Source organism: Natrix helvetica, assembly GCF_964273705.1.
Source record: "Natrix helvetica genome assembly, chromosome: 2".
NCBI classification, from domain to species: domain Eukaryota; kingdom Metazoa; phylum Chordata; class Lepidosauria; order Squamata; family Natricidae; genus Natrix; species Natrix helvetica.
In genome coordinates this window covers 280,044,191-280,066,149 of record NC_138552.1, presented here as the reverse complement: position 1 = coordinate 280,066,149, position 21,959 = coordinate 280,044,191, and the positions used below count along the sequence as shown (strand labels likewise).

Genomic DNA, 21,959 nt, shown 5'->3' with positions numbered 1-21,959 from the left:
ATGTTGGAAGTACTAAAGATATATGAAGATTCATATGAAATCTAGGTACCATGGCTGATGGTTCTCTCTTCTTTTGTCTGTAGGTTTCCAATAGAGGAATATGGCACTGTTTTTCCTGCACTCTACCCACCTATTGCTGGACTTCTGTTTATACCAAGTTGGCAGACACTGGCAGGAACTGGGCTGCAATAAAACATGGCAGTTATTAATGCTGACAAGTGCCAACAAAGATTTGTGCATTTTGAAAACTAATGGAACTGCTTTAACCTTCAGGAAGAATTGTAAAGATGTGTACATAGCACAACATGATCCGGATAATATATATACTGTTCATGTACATCCACAAATACACATTGTACCAAATAATGCTGTCTTGTAGTTAGAATAAGAATCGTGTAAATTCTAAAGATTTTTAGCAGGTTCTTTTTTTCTCCACTCCAATTCATGGGGTTCTTTTCTTATGAGCCTTTTCTCAAATTTTCTCATGAAGCATGTTGGACTAAAACAAATTAGGATTTAAAAAAAATTCCATTTTAACTTTTCTTTTCAGCCATTAAAGCTTCGTTAAAAATCTCACTTTAATAAAAATTTAATACCTTTGTAACTTCCTTCCCCTCAACATTTTTTGGGAGTACATTAATAAAACATTGAGATCTGTCATTTGATTCCGATGATGACTTGAGCATTGTCATCAGGTGATGCATTTATTCCCCTTATGTTTTTATCTAGCTGTGCTCATCTTTTGGCTTGGATGCAGCAATAAGATTTACAGCCATGAATTACACTTGAGCCTACTAGTTGTTCCCAAAAGGGCTGAAAGCATTTGCTTTGAAAGTGGTCAGCTATGTAAGTTAGCCCAATATAGGTTGAACCACTTTTTTATTTCTTGCCTGATTTGAAGTTGGATAAATAAAAGCATGCAGAGTTATATAGGCTTCAAGTGAGTTCTGGTTTTGTTATCGTATACTCTCCCCTATCTTACCTCCTCTTTTTCCTCTTTTTTGCATTCTGATCCCATACAGATTTTCCTCACTTAATGTATAAAGAGAAATTGCAATGTATATTTTCATGTAACTTGATTTTGGAATTCTGTCACCTTCTGTAGTGAGTTCTTCCAAAATATAAATTTTTCCAATAGTTCTGTGTCAAGTGGCTGTCTGCACTTTAAAAAATGAGAACACATTTTCAGAGAGCCTTAAAACAGATTTAGACTGCAAATCCGTGTCAATGAGCACTGACAAATCCTATGTATTCCATGCACTATAGTTGGACTGTTGACTGGGTCAAAGACTTGTTAATGAGAGTTCTGTGAACCCTATGAATACTTTATAGCATAGCCTTAACAACTGCATTAGATGATGAAGCATCATATTTGAGGAGAATAAAGCTGAATGCTCTTTGATAAGATTCCCCATCAATGAATCAGAAATGGAAAAGTTCCCATTTCCATGCAGGTTTTTTATTCCCTTAAAATTTGCTCAAGAGTTCTAGGTGACTCTCTAAAGCAAATTAGCAGGTGACAGGAAGATTAGAGATTCTTGTATGAGAGGATATATCTGTATAATATATTCCTTGGATTTTCCTGCAGATGATATAATAAATGCCCATTTAGGGGAAAAATCAATTACATCAGCCACCATCTGGAAACTGTCCAGATCTTGCTAGGCTATTATTCCTAGCCTTCTTCATTATCAGGCATGTTGATTGAGGGCTGCTGAATATACAATCTAGGAAGTAGAAGTCAATTGTAGTCTTTTAACGTATTGATGAGTAAATATTCTGATAAAAGATTGAGAGAGGAATGGACGGCAAAGCTCCATATTTGCAAATTGTCAAAAAGAAAAAAGTGTATGAACTCTTTATTAGAAGCACAACCATTCCTATGCTGTCTTATAATTCTCTTCCTGGTCTTGTCTGGTCTCCTTATTAGAGTTTATGTACATTCATCCGCTAGCTTCCGCATCAGCTCTCATTACTTACTACCTACTATATGTTGGCATGTGAATTAGAAATGGTACTTCATAAATTCACTGATTAAAAAGATATGTCTTGCTGTTTCTGAACGATTAGCTAGACATAGTAGTTTGGTTTAGACCAGTGCTGTCAAAATTCGATTTCATAGAGGGCCGCATTAGGGTTTTGTTTGACCTCACGGGGCTGGTGTGGGCACGGGCAGCTTGATGTTGTGTCGGGTGCCTGTGGTGGTCCAAGCGCTCTGCAAGTGAAAACAGGTTCCCAAGCTCCGTTTTCAGCTCGGATGGCTTCCTGCAACCCTGTGCCAATGAAAACGGAGCTTGGGAGGGCCGCACGCAGCCCTCCCGAACTCCTTTTTCACTGGCAGAGGCACCACAGGCCGGTCCTTTACTGTTTCTAGGGCAGGCCCGTGGCCAGATCTAAGCATCCCGTGGGTTGGATCTGGCCCATGGGCCTTGAGTTTGTCACCCCTGGTTTAGACAATTGATCAAGAACCAGATTTGCTTGACTTTTGCTAAGGAGAGCTGGGGGTGGGGTATTGAAGGAGAGAAGAGATTCCTTGCCAACCATCTGACTATCATTTGCGTTCCTTTTCTTGAGTAAAATATTACAAGGGAATTTTATTGTATCCTCCTGACCACCTCTTCCATAATTAAAACATGAAGGGAAGTATCCCCAATCTGTATTGCATATTTCTGTACAACAAAAGAAAGCAGATTGAAGTTAAATTTCATTATGTTGAAATTTGCAGTCAAGCTGTTTTTGCTAGGTTTTATTCCTAACTTTGCCTGATCTTGAAACACTCAGATGTTGTATTTGGAGGGAAGAGCAACAGGAAATCCTATGTAGACAAAAATGGGAAGCAAAAGAATTCCAGAAGGCAATGGCATACCATTTCTGCATTGCACCAAGAGGAAATTGACTGCAACCCGGGAGATTTTACTGCTCACGTTATACGTATTCTTGTGTTCCAAGCAAGGCTGCATAAATTTCTAACTCTTGTTTTAAAGTATTACATTTTACTATTTAAAATCTATTATATTTGATTTTCCAGTGATCAACTAATAGCAAACTCTGATTTGTGAACTGTTTCCTCTGTTTAATTATTTATTTTAAAAACAAGTACTTTAGAATAGCGGTCCCCAAACTTTCTGGCTTTGGAGACCAGTGGCAGTGACAGCAGGGGGAGAGGGGATGGTTTCACACATACACACTGCTTGCACAAATGCAGCTTCCTGTGCTTCCACGGCCTGATGGGTTGCCAACAGGCCACAGACTGAGACAGTAGAATCTCTGGTCACGGCCATAATCCATTCATGATTTGGGTCACAACCCAATTTGGCTGTTACCGGAAACGAGACTGACTGGACATGAGCATACCCCCCAAAAAAAATACTGCAGAAGGGGAAATAGTCATGGCTGTATTTTGATCACCACCTGAGTATTTGTTTGCCACCAGATGCAAAAATTATGTGAAATTTTTGGTCGTGATCAGAAGCGTTTGTGACCAGAGGTTCTACTGTACCAGTCTGCGGACTGGCAGTTGGGGACATACTTTTTAAAACTGCATATAGATGATAGAATCCACTTGTCCTACAGTGTTGCCTCAACCTTGGGCGAAGGTGGTGTTCTTTGGAAAGATGAGTGAAGAATGTCAGGAGTGTATATCAGGCACCCACATCAGGCAGCAGTGATCTAGGAAGATGCAGGAGGTAGAATTATCATTTTAGTGACAATGGTAAAGGCACCATGCCATGCAGCACAGAAGGCAACGGTTAATTGTGATTTAGGCTTATAAAGTGGCTGATGATGCAGGGCTGAACGATGGGCCCTTCAGTTTGAACGTCATTCAATATGCTTTTGGGGATGAGCTAATCTTTTGGAACACTAATGGTGTTTATAACATACACTATTTTGCCAAAAGTATTCGCTCACAACTGAGTCTGATTATGTGGATGGGTGAGTGAATACTTTTGGCAATATAGTGTAGCTACAGTCAACTACGCTTTTTATTTTTTCAGTATCAAATAGACCAAAATTAGACACTTTCACTTGGAGAGTCATACTGTTTACTACTCAGGACATGAAAAATAAAGGAACCGTTCTGATTTTATAATCGGAAAGTATTACTGCAAGAAGAATACATGGGTACAATGCAGTATAATGAGTAATGACAATCCCACCCACATAAGCCTTTATGGACAATCCTTATGTTCCAACCATTGATGCAGAAGAAGAGACTGATCAGTTTATGGTAAAGTTTTATCTAAAATTCACAGAAAATAACAAGTGAGACATTGCCCTCCTACGGAATCTATACTGTACTGGGCTGCACTGCATGGATCACGGCAAAACAAGAGTTCAGGACAGTAAAAGAGTGAGCTTCATGTTCTTTTATTCCATTTATATGCTGAATATATTCAGGGAAACTGGACTGGAAAAAGGTGAGTTTAGTTTGAAAACTGGCAGAAGAAACGTCAAACCACGCTATGCTATTCTGATACTGAAAACGAAAATGATTTGCAAGTTCTAGTTGTGAAAGTCAAGGAGCACGAGGGGGGGGGGAAGAGATCACACATAAAGTTCAAACTCATGAAAATGGTACAATAAGCATCCTTAGGAAGCAACAGTCAAGGAACAGGGCACAGGCTAGTACTTCATAGGGTAGCTGTGAAGGCCTTGAACAAGATATTCAGATGTCAGGATGTGTCTATACTTACAAAGATCAGAATCGTGAAGACAATGAGTTCCTCTACAATTTGGTAAAAACATAAATTGGACTTTGAAGAAGCAGGATAGGAAGTATTGGCACAGATTAAGAAAACAAATAGAACACAGACAATCTTTTTTTAATTAGAGCCACGAATGACGAGAATTAAATTGTATCCTGGACCTGTTATTTATTACTTAGTCCTCTTGCATTCTCTTAAGAAGTCTGCGAGGCTGTGAAAGGTGGAAGAAAGAAGGAGCGGGGGGGGGGGGGGGAGGAGACAACCAGCAGCAAAACTTAGTTATAGTAGTGATGGGTGTATTGTTCAGGAAGACCTGAAAGACCAAGTTGGGGACCGATAATCCTGGGGGGAAAACAATATAATGGGGATTGGTTAGAGCTGACACTGATTTCACGGCATGTACAAAAGATGGTGGGACATACATTTGCTCCTTATTTGAAGAAAAGAACTTCGACAATTAAGAAATGCTCCCTTATTCTACAGCTAATCCTCAATTTACAACTACAAGGGAAGCTGGACAATGCAGTTGTATATACCATGACTGTCGTAAAGCAGGCCATCACATGCCTGGAGCCAATTTTATAATCCTTTTGAAGACCAGTTGTTAAGTGAACACAAAACTCATCGTTCGCTATGGAGCGTTTTTGCCAAACATCAGAAGTTAAGACGGGTTTGGGCAAAAATGAAAATCGTGCTCACATGATTTCAGAATGCTGCAAAAGGCCGTAAATGCGAGCCAGTTGCTGGGCACCTGAAATGCAATCATGTGACCATGGGTGGGAGAGCCTGGGGTCAGAATGGGTCGCAAGTACCTTTTGGGTGATGCTTTGAACAGTTGCTAAGTGACCAACTGGAATTTGTCCATAGACTTTGGGGATCTAGTGAAACATTTCTGAGTGATTTATAATAGAGTGAAAAGGGTTTCTGAAGGGCCAGTTTAAGTAAACTGGGTGAGTATTTTTAATACTCTTTGTTTTATCATCCACTTGTACAGAACCTGCAAGGGACAATAGTGGTATGCAAAATACTGTATTGCAGAGCAGAAACATCTGTGCATTCTCAATATCCTCGGGTAGCTGAGCTCTCAGTTTTCAGCGCTCAGAGCAATTAGAAAGAAAATCAGAGAAATTAAAGAAGGCTTGCCTTATCATACATACTAATAAGGGTAAAGTACCTATATTTACTTGCCAAGACTTTGTAACACACATTCCTTTTCTCTCAATAGGGAGGCTGAGAATCTAGTTCTTGAGTGGGAGCGACTGTTAGAAGTTTGATATAGGAATTCCTAACTTAGGTCTGGGAAGCTGAATTTTGGGCACTTTGATCGTGGGTTATTGTTCATAAATGTCAGAATAATGATGATCTAGTGAAGAAACAATACCTGAACTTGGCCTTATATTATTAAAATCTGGTTGGCTAATGATGGGAATGTATTTCTCAGATTTTTCCCCTCAGGTCTTGCATCCGCCATAAGGCCAATGACAGACCAATTGAGTGATCTTCGTTGTTGTTATTTGCAAAGTCGTGTCCGACCCATCGCGACCCCAAGGACAATGTTCCGCCAGGCCTTCCTGTCCTCTACCATCCTCTGGAGTCCATTCAAGCTCACGCCTACTGCTTCAATGACTCCATCCAGCCATCTCATTCTCTGTTGTCCTCTTCTTCTTTTGTCCTCAGTCTTTCCCAGCATTAGGCTCTTCTCCAGTGAGCCCTTCCTTCTCATTAGGTGGCCAGAGTATCTTGAGTTTCATTGAGTGATTTTAGTAGTGAACAATGTTGTTTTAAAGATAACCAGGTGTGTCATTAATTAAGTCTGGATTGCAGGGACAGGTTAGAACTCTTGATCCATCTTCCTGGATCTCATTGCTGGTGTGGTGGTAGAATCTCCTACTGTAAGTTTATAGGTCTACCTGCCCCAGGTTGGGGTCCTCTGTAGAGGTCAGGTCTAGTGCCCATTTGTGTTTTATTTGGCAATGGACTTTTTCCAGTAAAAAAACCCTTTGCTTTACATTGTGGGACAAGGAGCTCTGACAGGAGCTCTGGGCAAGGATGTGAGAACAGGTAGTCCTCGATTTACAACAGTTTGCTTAGTGACAGTTCAAAGTTACAACAGCACTAAAAAAGTGACATAAAAGTGATGTTTTTCACACTTATGACCGTTTCAGTATCCTCATGTTTATATGCTCAAAATTCCAATGCTTGGCATTGGTTTATATTTATGACAGTTGCAGTGTCCTGGAGTCATGTAATCACCTTTTATTACCTTCTGACAGGCAAAGTCAATGGGGAAGCCAGATTCACTTAACAACCGTGTTACTACCTTGAATTGGTTCACTTAACTGTGTCAAGAAAAGTCGTAAAATGGGGCAAAACTCAATAAATGCCTCACTTAGCAACATAAATTTTGGGCTCAGTTGTGATTGTACGTTGAGGACTACCTGTAATGGGACATCTGGGGTGACTTTGACAGAAAACCAAGAGTGAATATGAGTGAATGCAAACACATACCCATATTCAGGCCTAAACTGTGGCGATAAGAGTATAAGAGAAAGAGATAGGATTTCATCTATTGGCACTGCTAGTCACTTTCCTATAAAAAGGTTGCCTAGACATTGTTAGGAAAACTTGAACAGGCTTTTGTGTTGCGTTTGGAAGATTCTTTGTAGATAAAGGAGTTATCTAATGAGGTGACTGGGGCATCTTGAAATGTGATGGTTTGTTTTGTGAAGTTTGGCTGCTTCAGCCAGGACATGTGCAGCTGGATTCCAGAAGTAAATAATGCCCATTTGAGGGAGGACATAGTGCCTCCAATCCCAAAGGAAGTAAAAATATGACTTCCCTTAAATCATCTGATTTTGAAAACTTCCTAGTTTCCAATTTTCTACTTGGGGGCAGTTCCAAGCACCCTGCGTGCAAGGTGGCAAAAGTGTGGTTAATGAAGTTGAAGCACCTGTATGAATAATTTGAGATCTTTGAATGACACAATTAAATATCCTTACAGATATTAAAATATTTTGTAGCTCACAACCCTGCCCCCCCAAAGTTACACATTCAATCTAGGAGTACCTTTACTCTAGAAAGAAAAGTGAACAACTAAGTATGTACAACTGACTTACCTGACCCATCTTTCTGAGTCTGTATAAGACAATACCAAATTCTACAAAACTGGCATCAGTCACCACAAAAGTTGGTGCATTGAGATAATAATAAGCCTTATAAAGATAAGGTTTTTTTTAGCTAATTCATGCTTCTGCAGCTGAAATACAGAGTTATCTGCTGCAGACAAGAGCCAAAGGGCTCCTGTTGTACTTCACAGGCATAATGCTTCCAAAATAACTGCATAAATAATTTAATTAATAAATTTCATGCTGTAATATGGCTACAGATGGCTTAAACATGTAGCAAATTAGATTCTAATCAGATTCTATGATTTCAGGCTTATAAAATAACTTCCATCATTTTTTGGACAGCTTTAACTGCTTCAGCTGAGATGAATGTAACAATCCAATCAAGACAAAAATGGCATTTGTTTAGTTAAATAAAGTCCTATTTTATAGAATTTCTCAAAAGTTGCTGTCAGTTTAACACAGAGCTTTCAACAGTTCCTGTGTAGACAAAATCAGGAAATATTTGCAAGACAGAATCTACAGAATCTACAGATACTTGAGTGCCTAAATGTTACAGAATTTGTAACAACTATGATACCTTACAGAGATTGTCAAATGGTGAGATTCTAGGGTCAATTCAGTTTGCCACAAACTTTTTATGGCATCTAATTTAACAAAAATCATACACCTTGCATGGATGCAAAATAATGCTGAGATAAAATGGTACTTCTGTACCACAGCTTGGTTTGCCCTCAGATCTTTAAACAAGGCCAGTGAGCCACACTTACATAATTGTCATAACATGATTTTTGTTGCCAATGGCTGTGTTCTTCCTTAATGGACTCTTAATACAGACTCCGGAGTCAATTACAAAGTACAATTCTTTAACTATAAATATACAGACACTATTTAAATATAAACACACACATACACGCACCATTGGAATACCTGAAGGATCAGGTTAGAGCAGGGGTGGGCTCCGGCTGCTGCTACTGCCAGTTCGCTCAGGGACACACTGCGTGCATGTGCAGTGCAACAAAAATTGCTCTGCGCATGCACAGAAGGCAAAAACAAAATGGCAGCGCCTACGGCACCATTGAAAGAACCAGTTTGGGGGCATGGCAGGCCTGGGTCGCTGCCGGTTCCAACGACCCAGGCCAAGTTACTACCAAACCGGTAGTAACTCACCTCTGAGTTAGGGACAGATTACTATGGAGAAAATCTATATAGTCATAGATCTATATAGGGTAGATAGGGTAGACATTAAGAGTCACGGTGGTGCAGTGGTTAGAGTGCAGTATTGCAGCTTACTTCTATTGCCTGCTGGCTGCCTACAATTTGGCAGTTGGAATCTCATCATGCTCAAGGTTGACCCAGCCTTCCATCCTTCCGAGGTTGGTAAAATGAGGATCCAAATTGTTTGGGACAATATGCTGATTCTGTAAATTGCTTAAAGAGGCCTGTAAAGTACTGTGAAGCGGTATATAAGTCTAAATGCTATTGCTACTGACTTGAGGGTGCATAATCAATAGATATATATATCACAAATGACCATGACAGTAATAGCACTTAGACTTATATACCGTTTCACAGTTCTTTACAGCCAATCAGAGTTTTCAGTGTTTCTTCCTGTTCTCCCAGGGCTTCCTGTTGGCTGCAGGGTCTTCTGGAGCTTATAGTAGTACACAAGGGGACTATCACCCAGAAGTCCAGACTTCTGAATTTCCAAAACTGCTCACAGCTGGCTACATAAAATTTGGACAAAATCATCCTCACAAATTGAATTGTTGTTATCTACAGTTTAAAGGGTCTCAATTTAGAAGAGCTGTGAAAAAACTACTCAATTAGAATAGAGAAAATACCAGGCTAGTCAGACTGTGTTGATCCAGGACCTTGGCCACCAAAATGCTGTATCAAAATAACTTGATTGGTATGTTAAGTGAACCCTCTATGAGGAATTGTAACGTATTTATTACACAATGATTAAATAAACCACGTGGTCCATAATATAATATAATATATAAACCAGGCCAGTGTCTTAATTCACACATTGCATTCAATCCAGAGCAGAGAAAGGCCATACTTATTGCTATTATTATTTTTGACCTTCAAAGGCTGTAAGAAAAGTGGTTGGTGAAATCAGTGATTTCTAGAAAGAACTCAAGGTGGCATAAATAGCACTCCCTCCCCCTATTTTTCCCAAGTGTAACAGCTTAAAGCACTCAATTTGTTCCAGCAACACAAAGGTACACTTCTGAAAATGGTGACTTTTACAAAATTTAAGTACCGTGATACGGAAATATTACTGTAAAAAAAAGCTGAGTCATTTATACCTGCACCAAACATTCCTCCTGGCTGGGGAATTCTGGGAGTTGAAGTCCACAAGTCTTAAAGTTCCCAAGTTTGGACACCCCTGGTATATGAGAATAACTAGATGTGTTGGGAGTAGTATCTTAACGCATTCAGTGCTAAACTATATTATGGCTTAACATGTTGTAACATGGCCTGAGTCTGAGTTATAGTTATGAGTGGCTGAAATTTTTCTTGGCATAATTGAAATGGGATTTTAACTACTTGTAGTTACTACTCTAGATAAATAGTAAACTCTGTACACTATCAATCTTTATGTTCTGCACAGGCTCAAAAGGTTTTGCAAGTTTGTATAGTTTTTTCCCCAAGTTGCTTTCTGTCAAAAAGCAAGTATTTTAATATTTGGATATTTATAGTATTTTATTTATATCTAGTTTTTTTATAGTTTTATTTTTGTGGTTAAGATGGGCAGCCAACGTTTTAAAATAAATTAAATAAATTAAAAATATTTTATTAGTATTCATCAGAAAAATGATAAAGGTAGAGAACGGGAGGAAAACCCATTTGTTCAAAGATGCTTTGCACTCTTTTACAAAAACCCTCATTAGGGAAAACGAAGTTGGACCGTTGCAGTTGTCTTATAGTCCTTAAAAATATAAAAATAAAACATAACGGTGAAAAACAAAAATGCCACAAATGCTAAGAGAGGCTTTAAAGTACGCAGATCTTAGACAAAGTCTCAGAAGCACTATCACTAAGGTTCTCGAGTCTTCGTTCTGCTTAAGAAAAAAAGAGAAAAGGAAATGCAGCACGTGCTCAACAAATTTATTTTGTCCTAGGGAAAAATAATCCCGTTTCATTTAGCAAGCTGAACTCCATGTATGCTTAAAAAAATACTGTGCCTTCGGCTTCTAACAGTTGTAAGAATTAGAAAACGGCGTTAGAGCCATTCAAAAGAAAATAAAAATAAAAAGGGAAACCTAAAGAGCGGCCCCGCTAAATACTTTTTTCCACGGCTTCTGGAGTCGGCAGACAGTTGACCCTCAATGCGCTTGCGCACTCGATCGCTTGCATCCTTGGCTGCCGCCACTCCGCCCTCAAGGTCAGATATCGCGAGAGCTCTGTCCGGGAAACGGCGCAGGCCAACATGGCGGAAGGTAAGCGAGATGGGGGTGGCAGCGGCAGGAGCTGCAACTTGAGCGGGAGAGTGGATTCGCCCTGAGGCGGTTTTATATGGGGTGGAGCGTTTCCTTCGGGGTCTGTTCGAGGAAAGGCCGAAAAGGAAGGGGAGGGGCTGAAAGGCGCCTTATCGACAGGGGTCATCTGTATTTTTGTGTGAACCAGGGGGCGTTACCTGGCAGGGAAAGAGAATCGAATCCCTTTTATCAGCCTGACTTAAAAGCTGGTCGGACTACAACTCCCATCGCTCGTAACCAAAGTGATCCTTCGGCTTTCCCGGCGGAGGAAGATGAGAGGTGTAGTATAAAGCCGGCAGGCAGAAAAACCTGGACTAAAGAGGGAGGGTCTCTGTCTGGGATTGGATAGTGGGGAGGAGGAAGGGTGGGAGAGAGGAGGCGTTTTAAAAAACCGGTGTATCTTTTCTGAAATAAGATGCTTTAACACACCTTGCTTCTCCTGGTGATGCTCTCAGGTTGGATTATACCTCCCCTGCCTTATCGGGGTGTGGGCTGTGCCTACATTGTACTGAAAGACCGGCTAATGTTTTGCAGCCCACTGAAGTCACTTAAATTTGCTTTATTTCGCTCCAGGTATTGATTAGTAAAGCTGAGTGTTGGCTGGCAATGACCTGTTGAATTTTAGAGTTTCTATCTGAGAGGGGTTTTTTGGTTTTGGGTTGGATACCTTAGAGCAGGGGTCACCAACCTTTCGGTCCTCAAGGACCACTAAATTCATAATTTTAAATCCCATGGGGCACTAGTAGGATTTTTAAATAAAGATAAATATTATGTAGTGCAATATAAAAAATGCAAATAATTTTTCTGCGGACCACCAAAATTTTCTCGCAGACCACCAGTTGGTGACCACTGCCTTAGAGTCAGTTGTCCACTCCTAATTACGATTTCTTTGGCAAGGCTTCTTTCAGAAGTGGTTTAGCATTGCCTGTTTCCTAGGGCTAAGAGTGAGCGACTAGCCCAAGGTCACTTGGTTGGCTTTGTATCTAGGTGGGACTTGAACTTAGGGTCCTCTAGTTTCTAACCCGATACCTTAACCACGGCACCAAACTGGCTCTGATATTGAGAGAATGGAGAATTATTATTATTTTTTTTGCAAGGAGAGCCCTTCCCTAAGAAACTGTTTAACAGTAATCCAGACTGTTAGTATGTTTAGCTCAGGTTTTCTTGAATTGACTGACAGAAATGCCCTTAATTTTTTTCTGCTTTCTTCCCCATTATCTTTGACCTAATTATTAAAGTGGCACTGCCAGGAATTTTATCTAAACCCAGGAACGTCTTTTGAGTTATATGGAAGGAATAGCAGTTGGAGATTAATCCAACAATATCTGGGAAACCATAGATTTCTCACTCCTAATTTTCAGTGGTGGACTATTGGTCACCAATGTCCCAAACAGGTCTTTCCTGGTTTTGCCCGAAATTATTGGGGATTAAATATGAACTTTCTACGTATAAAATAATGACCTTGCTGTTTGGCCCTCCCTGTTAGTTATGTGGATTCTCTATAGCTGCAGGCAAAAACTTTTCCCTTTATCTCAACCATCATATCAGTGATACCACATATTCCACCTTTTATAATGCTTGTTGTATTATTATTGTTTCTTCTTCGAAATTCCCAAAAGGATAGGCTGATGATGGAATTTCAAGACCCAACGTTATTCTAAATGGCTATACAGCATTCACAGTAGGCTCACATATCACATTATGTTGTGGTTCCTATGTTATGCTATGCCACAGTTTTAATTAAAGTTTGTTGAACAAGTAGTGGCCAGATTCAATTGAACAAGCCTAAATCACAATTTATAAGCCACATTGTAAGCTAAAATCAAACTAACCAGGTGTGAATCTAGTTAGTGTATAATACCTATGAAAAAAAGCAGTAAGGGGTTTTTGGCCTAAAGGCACCCATGATTATTATAAAAAGACAAAGGTTTCCCTTTCAGTCATGTCCAACTTCAGGGCATGGTGCTCATTTCCATTTCTTGGCCAAGGGTGCCAGCCAAGATGCTTAAACCTAAATCCAGGTTAATAAAATACAGTTATTAAATTCACATAACATGAATGCCCAGTCCAATAAAGTATTTGGCTTAATGTGATTGCTTGATACTACTATAATACAGAAATTGCACCTTTGTGCCCAACTCCTGTTGGTTAATTCGAGCTGAAAGAAAGTGTTTTGGGCAAGATAAGTGAAAAAGTTTCCTAAATGAATAAGAATCTGAATTAATTTTCCTACATTGGTTCTTGCCCTAATTCTGATACTGATGGGATACTGAAAAGTAATTGGATACTGAAAAGTACCGGTAATTGGTCTTTTTAGAATGTATATTCTTAATGGATTCAGCTCTGAGATAAAATAATTGTAATGCTGATCTATTTGAAAACCAGTTATGATCTCATGCTTTAATTCTCAATAAATTTTGACTCATTGCTCATTTTCCCTACTTTACAGTTATAAGTGTAACTTCCATGTTGAAAGAACATACAGAAATAAACACAAGATAGTTTAGAATAGAATGAATGTATTTTATAACTTTTAAAGTGGAGATAAAATATTATTTTAGTTATTATGCTTTTATATACAAAACTTACTCATTTAAAATACTTATGGTCCATTTTCCTGAAATCTTAAACATTTTTGGAAAGCAAATGTGAAAACAGTAGAGAAGCAGTTGTCAGTAAGTTGATGATTTTGCAGATTTTGACTTCCTCCTCTTGCCGGAAGTCTGTGTCCCCTGTTTTTCTTTTTAAGAAAGCATTCTAGAATTTCACTGGAAGATGACCAATTTGTTCAGATTCTTTTCCTTTTCTGTATTACTTTGTAGTGTGTTTGTTTCCTGTGCAGAAGTTTGGTAGATAGATAGACAGCGCAGCACAAATGTTATTCTAGGGGAGGTTTTGCAAAATTAAATGAAACTTACTTCTCTGAGGCATGGTTTTACAACAACTAAAGCTCTGTTATATTTTCTTAAATTATTTGTGTTTATTTTATCAGATCTAAATAAAATGGCAATGAATAAACAATTATGAAGTAAAAGTATATGCAGCTTATCTTTAAATAATATGCAGTATACATGCCATCATCTTAGAAAAGGCATGTCCTATTATGCAATTAAGGGCAATTCCTGTTTAAAAAATAAGCTGCTGGCAATTCTTCAAAGAAGTTATGTGAAAAATAAGGCTTCAGAGTTCAGCCAGTCAATTAAATACATATTTGATTAACAATTAGAAGAATAGTAGTATATCATTGTGTAGAACTACTTGTGTTTTCCAAACAGTAGCTGTTGAATATTGAATATGTCTCTGTGGCTGAAGAATAGTTAAATTCTGTCATTTTTGGCAGATAAATTATGTTTGGAAAATTGCAGCTTCCTGGGCATGTAGAAATGATATACTGGATTTCTAAAAGAAAACTCAAGACAAATACAGTGCATAGTATAAAACTATTTAATAATTGCCATCAACTTGATGCCTTACTTTAAAAAATATTATTGAGATTTTAAAATCTGATTTAGCTTGTTTTGCCTAAGAAATAGCTTGTGTCTATCTGCAGATGTCCGTAAAAGTATGTATACAAGCCTTTAAAAAAAATCAAAGTGCATATGGCAAACAATAAGTAGAATACAGCGGTGGGATTCACTTACTTGCCCTACCGGTTCGCAAATGTGAGTGTGCGCTTGCTTCGCTCACACACGCCGCATCTGCGCACGTGCACCGCTTTCTGTGCATGCACAGTGCTCGCACATTATGTCAGGGAGGATGGGCAGAGTGAATCGCCCGAAGCAGAGAGAACTGGGTGAATACCACCTCTGGTAGAATACCTGAAAGTGTTTAAAAATGATAAAAAGGAAGTTAATTATATTCCTAAATAATAAGGGGTTCTGAAAGTGGGAATTTCTAAAGTAAAAGGTTAACATAGAAAAACGTTGCATTACCCACAGTATAATATCAAATACAGTAAACAGCGCATATTTAGTTTCATATGCTAATCATACAGGCCAAAATCTTTATAAGTCTTTATAAATCAAAATGCACATATACTCTTGCAACAATTAACTTTAATAAAGCATGTACAGTATATTTTGAGCAAATATATGAGTTAGTAAAGTTTAATAAAGCTGTCACATCTGTTTTTAACTAAGCGTTTTAGACAATCCTGGGTTAAATGTAGGACAAGCTGTATTGGGGCTGCAGCTTGAGAAATTCTCAGCTAACAGGGCCAAAGGTTGGGGATAGTCTCAAAGCTGTAGTTTAAACACATCTGGAAGATACCAAATTGGTAAAGATGACTTTACATAAATGAAAACTCATTTTCTGAAAATCCACAGGCTTTTTTTGTATTTTATAGTTGCAATTTATTTTAGTAGTAGTTTATGTAAATAAGTAATTTCTCCTACCCTTTCTCCAATGAATTTGGGTCTTTGTGTAGCTATAATGTTTGTTCAGCTTGTTAGTGAACAATGTCCAGAGGAACAGAGAAATATTGTTTTGTAGGGCTGTTCCATACCACTGCACTTTCCTTCCCCCTACCTCATTAGGAAGCCATTCAATTTGTAATTTGAATAAACTGCTTTAATTTTAATTGCTTGTTGTTTAAAAATTATATTTAGATTTTTGTGATTTTTATTTGCGCATAGATTTTCTGTTGTGTGGTAAATTGGAAAGGTGGTGTTTTTTGTTTTTTTTTGCAAGGCCATTTGAAACTCCTAGAGATAAGGTACAGTATAAACCTTAAAAAATAAATAAGTGTAAGATTGCCCTTTTAGTATTTTTTTCAGGACAGGGTGGGAATTTAGGGGATGCTTACCCAATACAATAAATGTGGACTGATTTGGGGAAAAGCCAGGAAGCTTAAAATATGGAATTGCAGTTAGTTGAATTAACGTTATTTGTTCCTTAAAAGCTTGAATAAGCAGACTGAATCTCCTTTGTAGCTGGATCAAGAGATTGTGCAGATAAAAGTATTAAATCTAAAGTTAACTCTTTATTCAATAAACATTATCTGATCAATACTGTAACCTTTAATATCTGAAGGAAAGAAACTTGATTTTCTCACAGAGTTCCTGGCTATGTTAGCAACATATCAGTCTGAAAATTTTTGGCAATTAATAACATTTTGCTTCAGAGGCATAATTGATTTTTCCACCCCCTTCTGTCACCCAGATAGGTTCTTATTGCATTTGTAAAAATGCGGTATCAGTTTAAGCTGAAATGTTTGTAACAATCATGTAGTTGAAGTCCATCCAGCCTTGCTAAAAGAAAAATGTTTCTGCCTGATATTTTTATTGTCTGTTGATCTAATCACATGTTGAGTATTACATTAAGATGGATTCAGGCAAACTAGAGCAGATGCAAAGAAAGACACAGAAATGATAATCGGGAAACTGGGAACAAGAAAATATTGAGACAATTGGGCATATTTAACTTTGAGGAAAATGATAAGAATTGTTTTTCCTCACCGTAGCATTCTTAAAGTACCTAAACAAATGTTAGATAGAAAAAGACTAAGTTCTATTATCTATTATTTTTGAGTGCTGAATATAAGCAATGCAGGTACATTCCAGGTGAATATTAGGAAAACAATTCTAACAAAAAGGGCAGTTACCGGCTATTATCAAAGGAGAAAGGAAGCTTTTCTAGACTTGATGTGTTAGGCAGACATTAATGCTTTAAACTGAGTATGGAGCTGAACTCAATGACTTATCTGGCCTCTTCTTACTCATAAACTACTGTTGAACATATATACCATTCAGAGACCACTAATGAAGAAAGCTTACTAAAATAATGTTTATTTTTTAATTAATTGCCCTCCTTTATTATTTTTATGGATAACTCAAAGGCAGCAAACAATATCCTTTCTCCTATTTTCCCCATAGCAACAACCCTGTGAGATGAGATGGACTGAGAGAGAGTAAGTGGCCCAAAGTCACCAGCCAGCTTTGATGTCTTAAAGCAGGACTAGAAGTTATCCTCTCCTGGCTTCTAGCCTAGTGCCTTAATCCATTTAACCTTTTCTTCACCGCAGACCTCCTTTAAATACCTTTTGTGGCCACAAACCATAGCCATGGACCCCCAAGACTTAAGATTTAAATCATTTTCAAGCCTTTTATAGAACCCCATGACAACCTCCTGACACCCGGCTTCCGACCCGGACACAGCACTGAGACAGCCTTGGTCGCGTTGGTTGATGATCTCTGGAGGGCCAGAGATAGGGGTTGCTCCTCTATCCTGGTCCTATTAGACCTCTCGGCGGCTTTTGATACCATCGACCATGGTATCCTATTGCGCCGGTTGGAGGGGATGGGAGTCGGAGGCACCGTTTTGCGGTGGTTCGGCTCCTACCTCTCCGACCGGAAGCAATGTGTGTTGACAGGGGGGCAGAAATCGTCCCTGAGGCCACTCACTTGTGGGGTGCCACAGGGGTCGGTCCTCTCGCCTCTCCTGTTCAACGCATATGTGAAGCCACTGGGTGAGATCATCAGTGGTTTTGGGGTTGAGTACCATCTTTACGCTGATGATACTCAGCTGTATATTTCAACCCCAAACCACCCCAACGAGGCTGTCGAAGTGATGTCCCGGTGTTTGGAAGCCGTCGGGGTCTGGATGGGGGACAACAGACTTAAACTCAACCCCTCCAAGACCGAGTGGCTGTGGTTGCCGGCACCTCGGTTCAGCCAGCTGACTCCATCGCTGGCCATAGGGGGCGAACAATTGTCCCCTGTGGAGCGGGCGCGCAATTTGGGCGTCCTCCTTGATGCCCGGCTGTCAATGGAGGACCATGTGGCAGCCGTGGCAAGGGGGGCGTTCCACCAGGTTCGCCTGGTGCGCCAATTGCGCCCCCTACTGGACCGGAGTGCCTTGCGCACGGTCACTCATGCGCTGGTGACGTCTCGCCTGGACTACTGCAATGCTCTCTACATGGGGCTTCCCTTGGGACGCATCCGGAGACTGCAGCTAGTTCAGAACGCAGCCGCGCGGGTTATTATGGGAAGTACACGTTACTCCCACGTAACACCTCTCCTGCGCGAGCTGCACTGGCTACCTGTGGCCTTTCGGGTGCGTTTCAAGGTATTGATTACCATCTTTAAAGCGCTCCATGGCAGTGGACCTAGTTACCTGCAGGATCGCATCCTACCACACACATCCCTGCGACCTATCCGCTCACACAGAGAGGGGCTCCTCCTGGTGCCGTCTGCTGGTCAATGCCAGCGGGCGACACCTAGGAGTAGATCCTTCTCTGTGATGGGCCCAACCCTCTGGAATGACCTCCCCCCAGACATTCGAACTACCACCGACCTCCGTTCCTTCCGGCAAAAGTTAAAGACTCACCTATTTCAATCAGCTGGCCTGGCACTTTCTTAGTTTTACCTCCCGGGGATTTACTCATTTTAATTGGGTTTGGGGTTTTAATAAGCTTTTAATGTATTATATTTATTATTCTATGTACAGTCTTACAACCTCCTCCACCTACGTATTTAATTATTTAACTGTTTTTGTATGTATTTTATAACGTATTTTAGGGACTGTACACCGCCCCGAGTCCCTTTCGGGAGAGGGGGCGGTCTATAAATATGAATAATAAATAATAAATAAATAAATAACCCCCCCCCAGGGGTCCACAGACCACAGATTGAGAATCACTAGATCAAACTGATTTACCTGCTGTTATTTATTTTTATTTATTACATTTTTATTCTATTCATCTCCTCTACAAGATGACTCTGGGCGACTCACCATTTTAAAGGCTATGTTAGGACTAGGTTAGTTTTCAAACTTTTGTTTTCTGCTCCCATAAATTCTGCTTACCACCTTGATATTTCGCAGAAGCAAAGCCAGGGAAGGAAAAATCTTTTATTGACTGGCTTCAAATGACACGCTGAACCTGTGGTTTATTGAATATGTCAATATTTAAGCTTTGTTTGTGCAATATCTTATAGCAATCTCCTTTAAATATTGCTGATCCCTTATGTAAATTGCAGTAAAGGATTTACTCAAAGCACAGGACTAAGACTAATTCCCATTGTGATTTAGTATGATAGGTACAATCCTTTGAGATGGATAAGTTTGGCTATGGTTTGGTTACAACTTAAACTGGGATTGCAGTTATTGCGAAATTTTATTTAACATGTGAAATAAAGTTGATGTTGAATGTTGAACATAAAATCCACTAAGTGTGAAATTCTTATTTATTAAGTTTTATTGTAGGGTTTTCTCTTTGGAGCTGGCCCTTTTTATCAAAGGTCTTATTGCATCCCCACCCCCCCTTTTTGAAATTTAATCTCAAAATTGAGTAACAATGCTAGACCACATATTCAGATTGTTTCCAACTTGGAAATAAATTGCTACTATGTAACAACCCCTCACTAATCTTTGCAACAAGTTAGTGTATTATACATTATCCTCATTGTACTGATTGACCTTGATCTTTACCCTACTGAGTACTTCAGAAATAACATTTAAAAACGAAAGAATTGGCCTAGAGAAGTTTTGGAGCTATATATAGATTTTCTAATACTAGAGTTTGGACTCTTAGTTAATGTGGTAGTGCAATTTGTCTTTTTTGTTTTTGTTTACATAAAAGGATTTTATATATATATTGATAGTTTTTATATTACTGATGTAAAAACCATAAAAGAGAAGAACATTTTCCCAATCTTTGGTGCATTACATCAAAACACGGTTAATGTTATATCTTGATAGAAAAGAAATGGTTATTGCTGTTGGGTTTTATAAGAGAAAATTTGTTTTACCATCATAGCATACTGCAAATGGATTCAGTAACTGAGCAACCTGACTAGGCTGTTCTCACACAGGGCTAGCGTGCTAAACAATTGGCTGAAATTGTATGGAGAACTCTGTATTTTCCCAGCTTTTCTGCGAGCAGTCGTAAGAGCATTACAGAATCAGGCCAAAGACCCATTGAGTCTCACATTCTCTGTCAAAATCAGGTTCATTCTGAAAATTCACAGGCCCGGATATGAGAAAGATAACCACCCTTCTCTGTCACTTCCCATAAACTATTTAAGATACTAAGTTTAAGAGATAGTATTTAGTATATTCAGATTAGTTATTGTTGCTAAACTGAACCTTACATGAATTTGCCTTAGTCCCCCTTTATAACTTTCTAAATTGCAGGCCATCATTACATTGAATAGCACAAGATTGTTTTTTTTATATATTATGAAAGAAAAATTCCCTTTATTGGTCTAGAATCCTAACACATTTAATTTCAGTGAGTAATCCTGAATTTGAACATGAGAGGGGGGGGGGGAATAAAAAATTTCTGCTCATATCTTCATTTTCATGACATGTTGCAGCTTGTAGCGTAAAAACTCCATATAATGCACTCTTCTCACAGGGAAGGTGATTGGTTTATTAGGGATATAATTTTTAAAAAATAAGTACTGGAAGTACATATAAAATTTGCTGAATTGGAATTGTAGGAATTACACTGTTAACATATTCAGATACTCCCAGATTGGGAGAAATTGCAGTAGAAATTCAGTCCTGCTTTTTATTTCTATAACTAGCAATGTTCTTCCATGGAACTATGAGTCTTCTACAAGTATAGTACATATGGAATGTCTTAATTTAAGTCTTGTCATTGATCTGACAGGAAGTGGGTTTCCTGATTATCAGGCATCTCTAGAAACCTTAAATTATCCTTACTTGATTTCTTGATTTCAAAATTCTTAATTTTGAGGGTTGATTGATTATTTGGAGATATGATACTAGTTAGGAAAAGAAGGAGAGATTACATTATGAAATATTTTAAGAGTGTAATCCTTTGGATGCTTATTGATAGGAAAATCCCACTGTATTCAATAGAATTTACTCAAAATAGGAATGATTAGAATTACAATGAAATGTTTTAAATTAATAACAGTCCTAAATCCATAGGAACAGACCTTTAGAATTCACTCAATTTTGTCTATTTAGGCAGTTGATGGTGCTACTTTGCAGCAAGCTATCTGATTCATCTGTCTTTGGATCATGCATTTTGCTGATGGTGTAGAATTAACAATATTTATGTTTTCAGAATTGGTTGAGAATGAGGATCAGCCCTTTTTCACCCACAGCATAGATTGCCTCATGAATGAGCTAGCACTCCAACCTATCAACTCTGGCCCACTGTACAATTTACTGTTCCAGTTACAAAATTTAATATTGTAACAGTGCTGGTCTAGAAACTGGGAGATTGTGGGTTCTAGGTCTCCTTTTGGCATGAAAGCTGACTGGGTGACTTTGAACCGGTTACTTTCTTTCAGCCCAATCCAGCTCACAGGGTTGTTATTGTGGGGAAAATAGGAGGCAGGAGAATTGGATATTTTTGCTGCCATGACTTATACTTAAAAAGCTGAGAAGTAACAATAATAATTGTTAAAGGAGTACAATTCCAGAACATCTGAAGTATCACTTGAGCAATGTCGAAATTGATAAAATTATCCTTAGTTAATTGCAAAAGATAGTTTTACTTGGAACAGTTTAGCATCCTGCACTGGCATCTTTAATATTATTAAACACAACATCTGCCTATCCTAGGTCCTTGGGAAGGATTCGATCCAATCTAAACATCTGGCTGACGATGTGATCAACAATGATAATATAACCTGATACTTAAGAGTCACTCTCACAGACTGTGC

General features: G+C 38.8%; 2 protein-coding genes across 4 annotated transcripts in view; both read left to right on the top strand.

Moving 5' to 3' along the window:
* UBE2G1 (ubiquitin conjugating enzyme E2 G1) overlaps window positions 1–1,137 on the top strand; it is a 58,474-nt gene extending 57,337 nt beyond the window's left edge. For both annotated transcript variants that reach the window (XM_081945318.1, XM_081945319.1), the window contains exon 6: window positions 84–1,137. The gene's annotated coding sequence lies outside the window, so the exon portion shown is untranslated. The remainder of the gene's footprint in view (window positions 1–83) is intronic.
* Window positions 1,138–11,151: 10,014 nt separating this feature from the next.
* The window catches only part of ANKFY1 (ankyrin repeat and FYVE domain containing 1), a 65,009-nt gene continuing 54,201 nt past the window's right edge, over window positions 11,152–21,959 (top strand). The window contains exon 1 of one of the 2 annotated variants that reach the window (XM_081945317.1): window positions 11,152–11,280. In XM_081945317.1, coding sequence (XP_081801443.1) covers window positions 11,271–11,280 — 10 coding nt within the window. In that variant the 5' untranslated portion in view covers window positions 11,152–11,270. Of the gene's footprint in view, window positions 11,281–11,385; window positions 11,599–21,959 lie in introns of those variants that run through there. The other variant, XM_081945316.1, reaches the window with a different exon arrangement.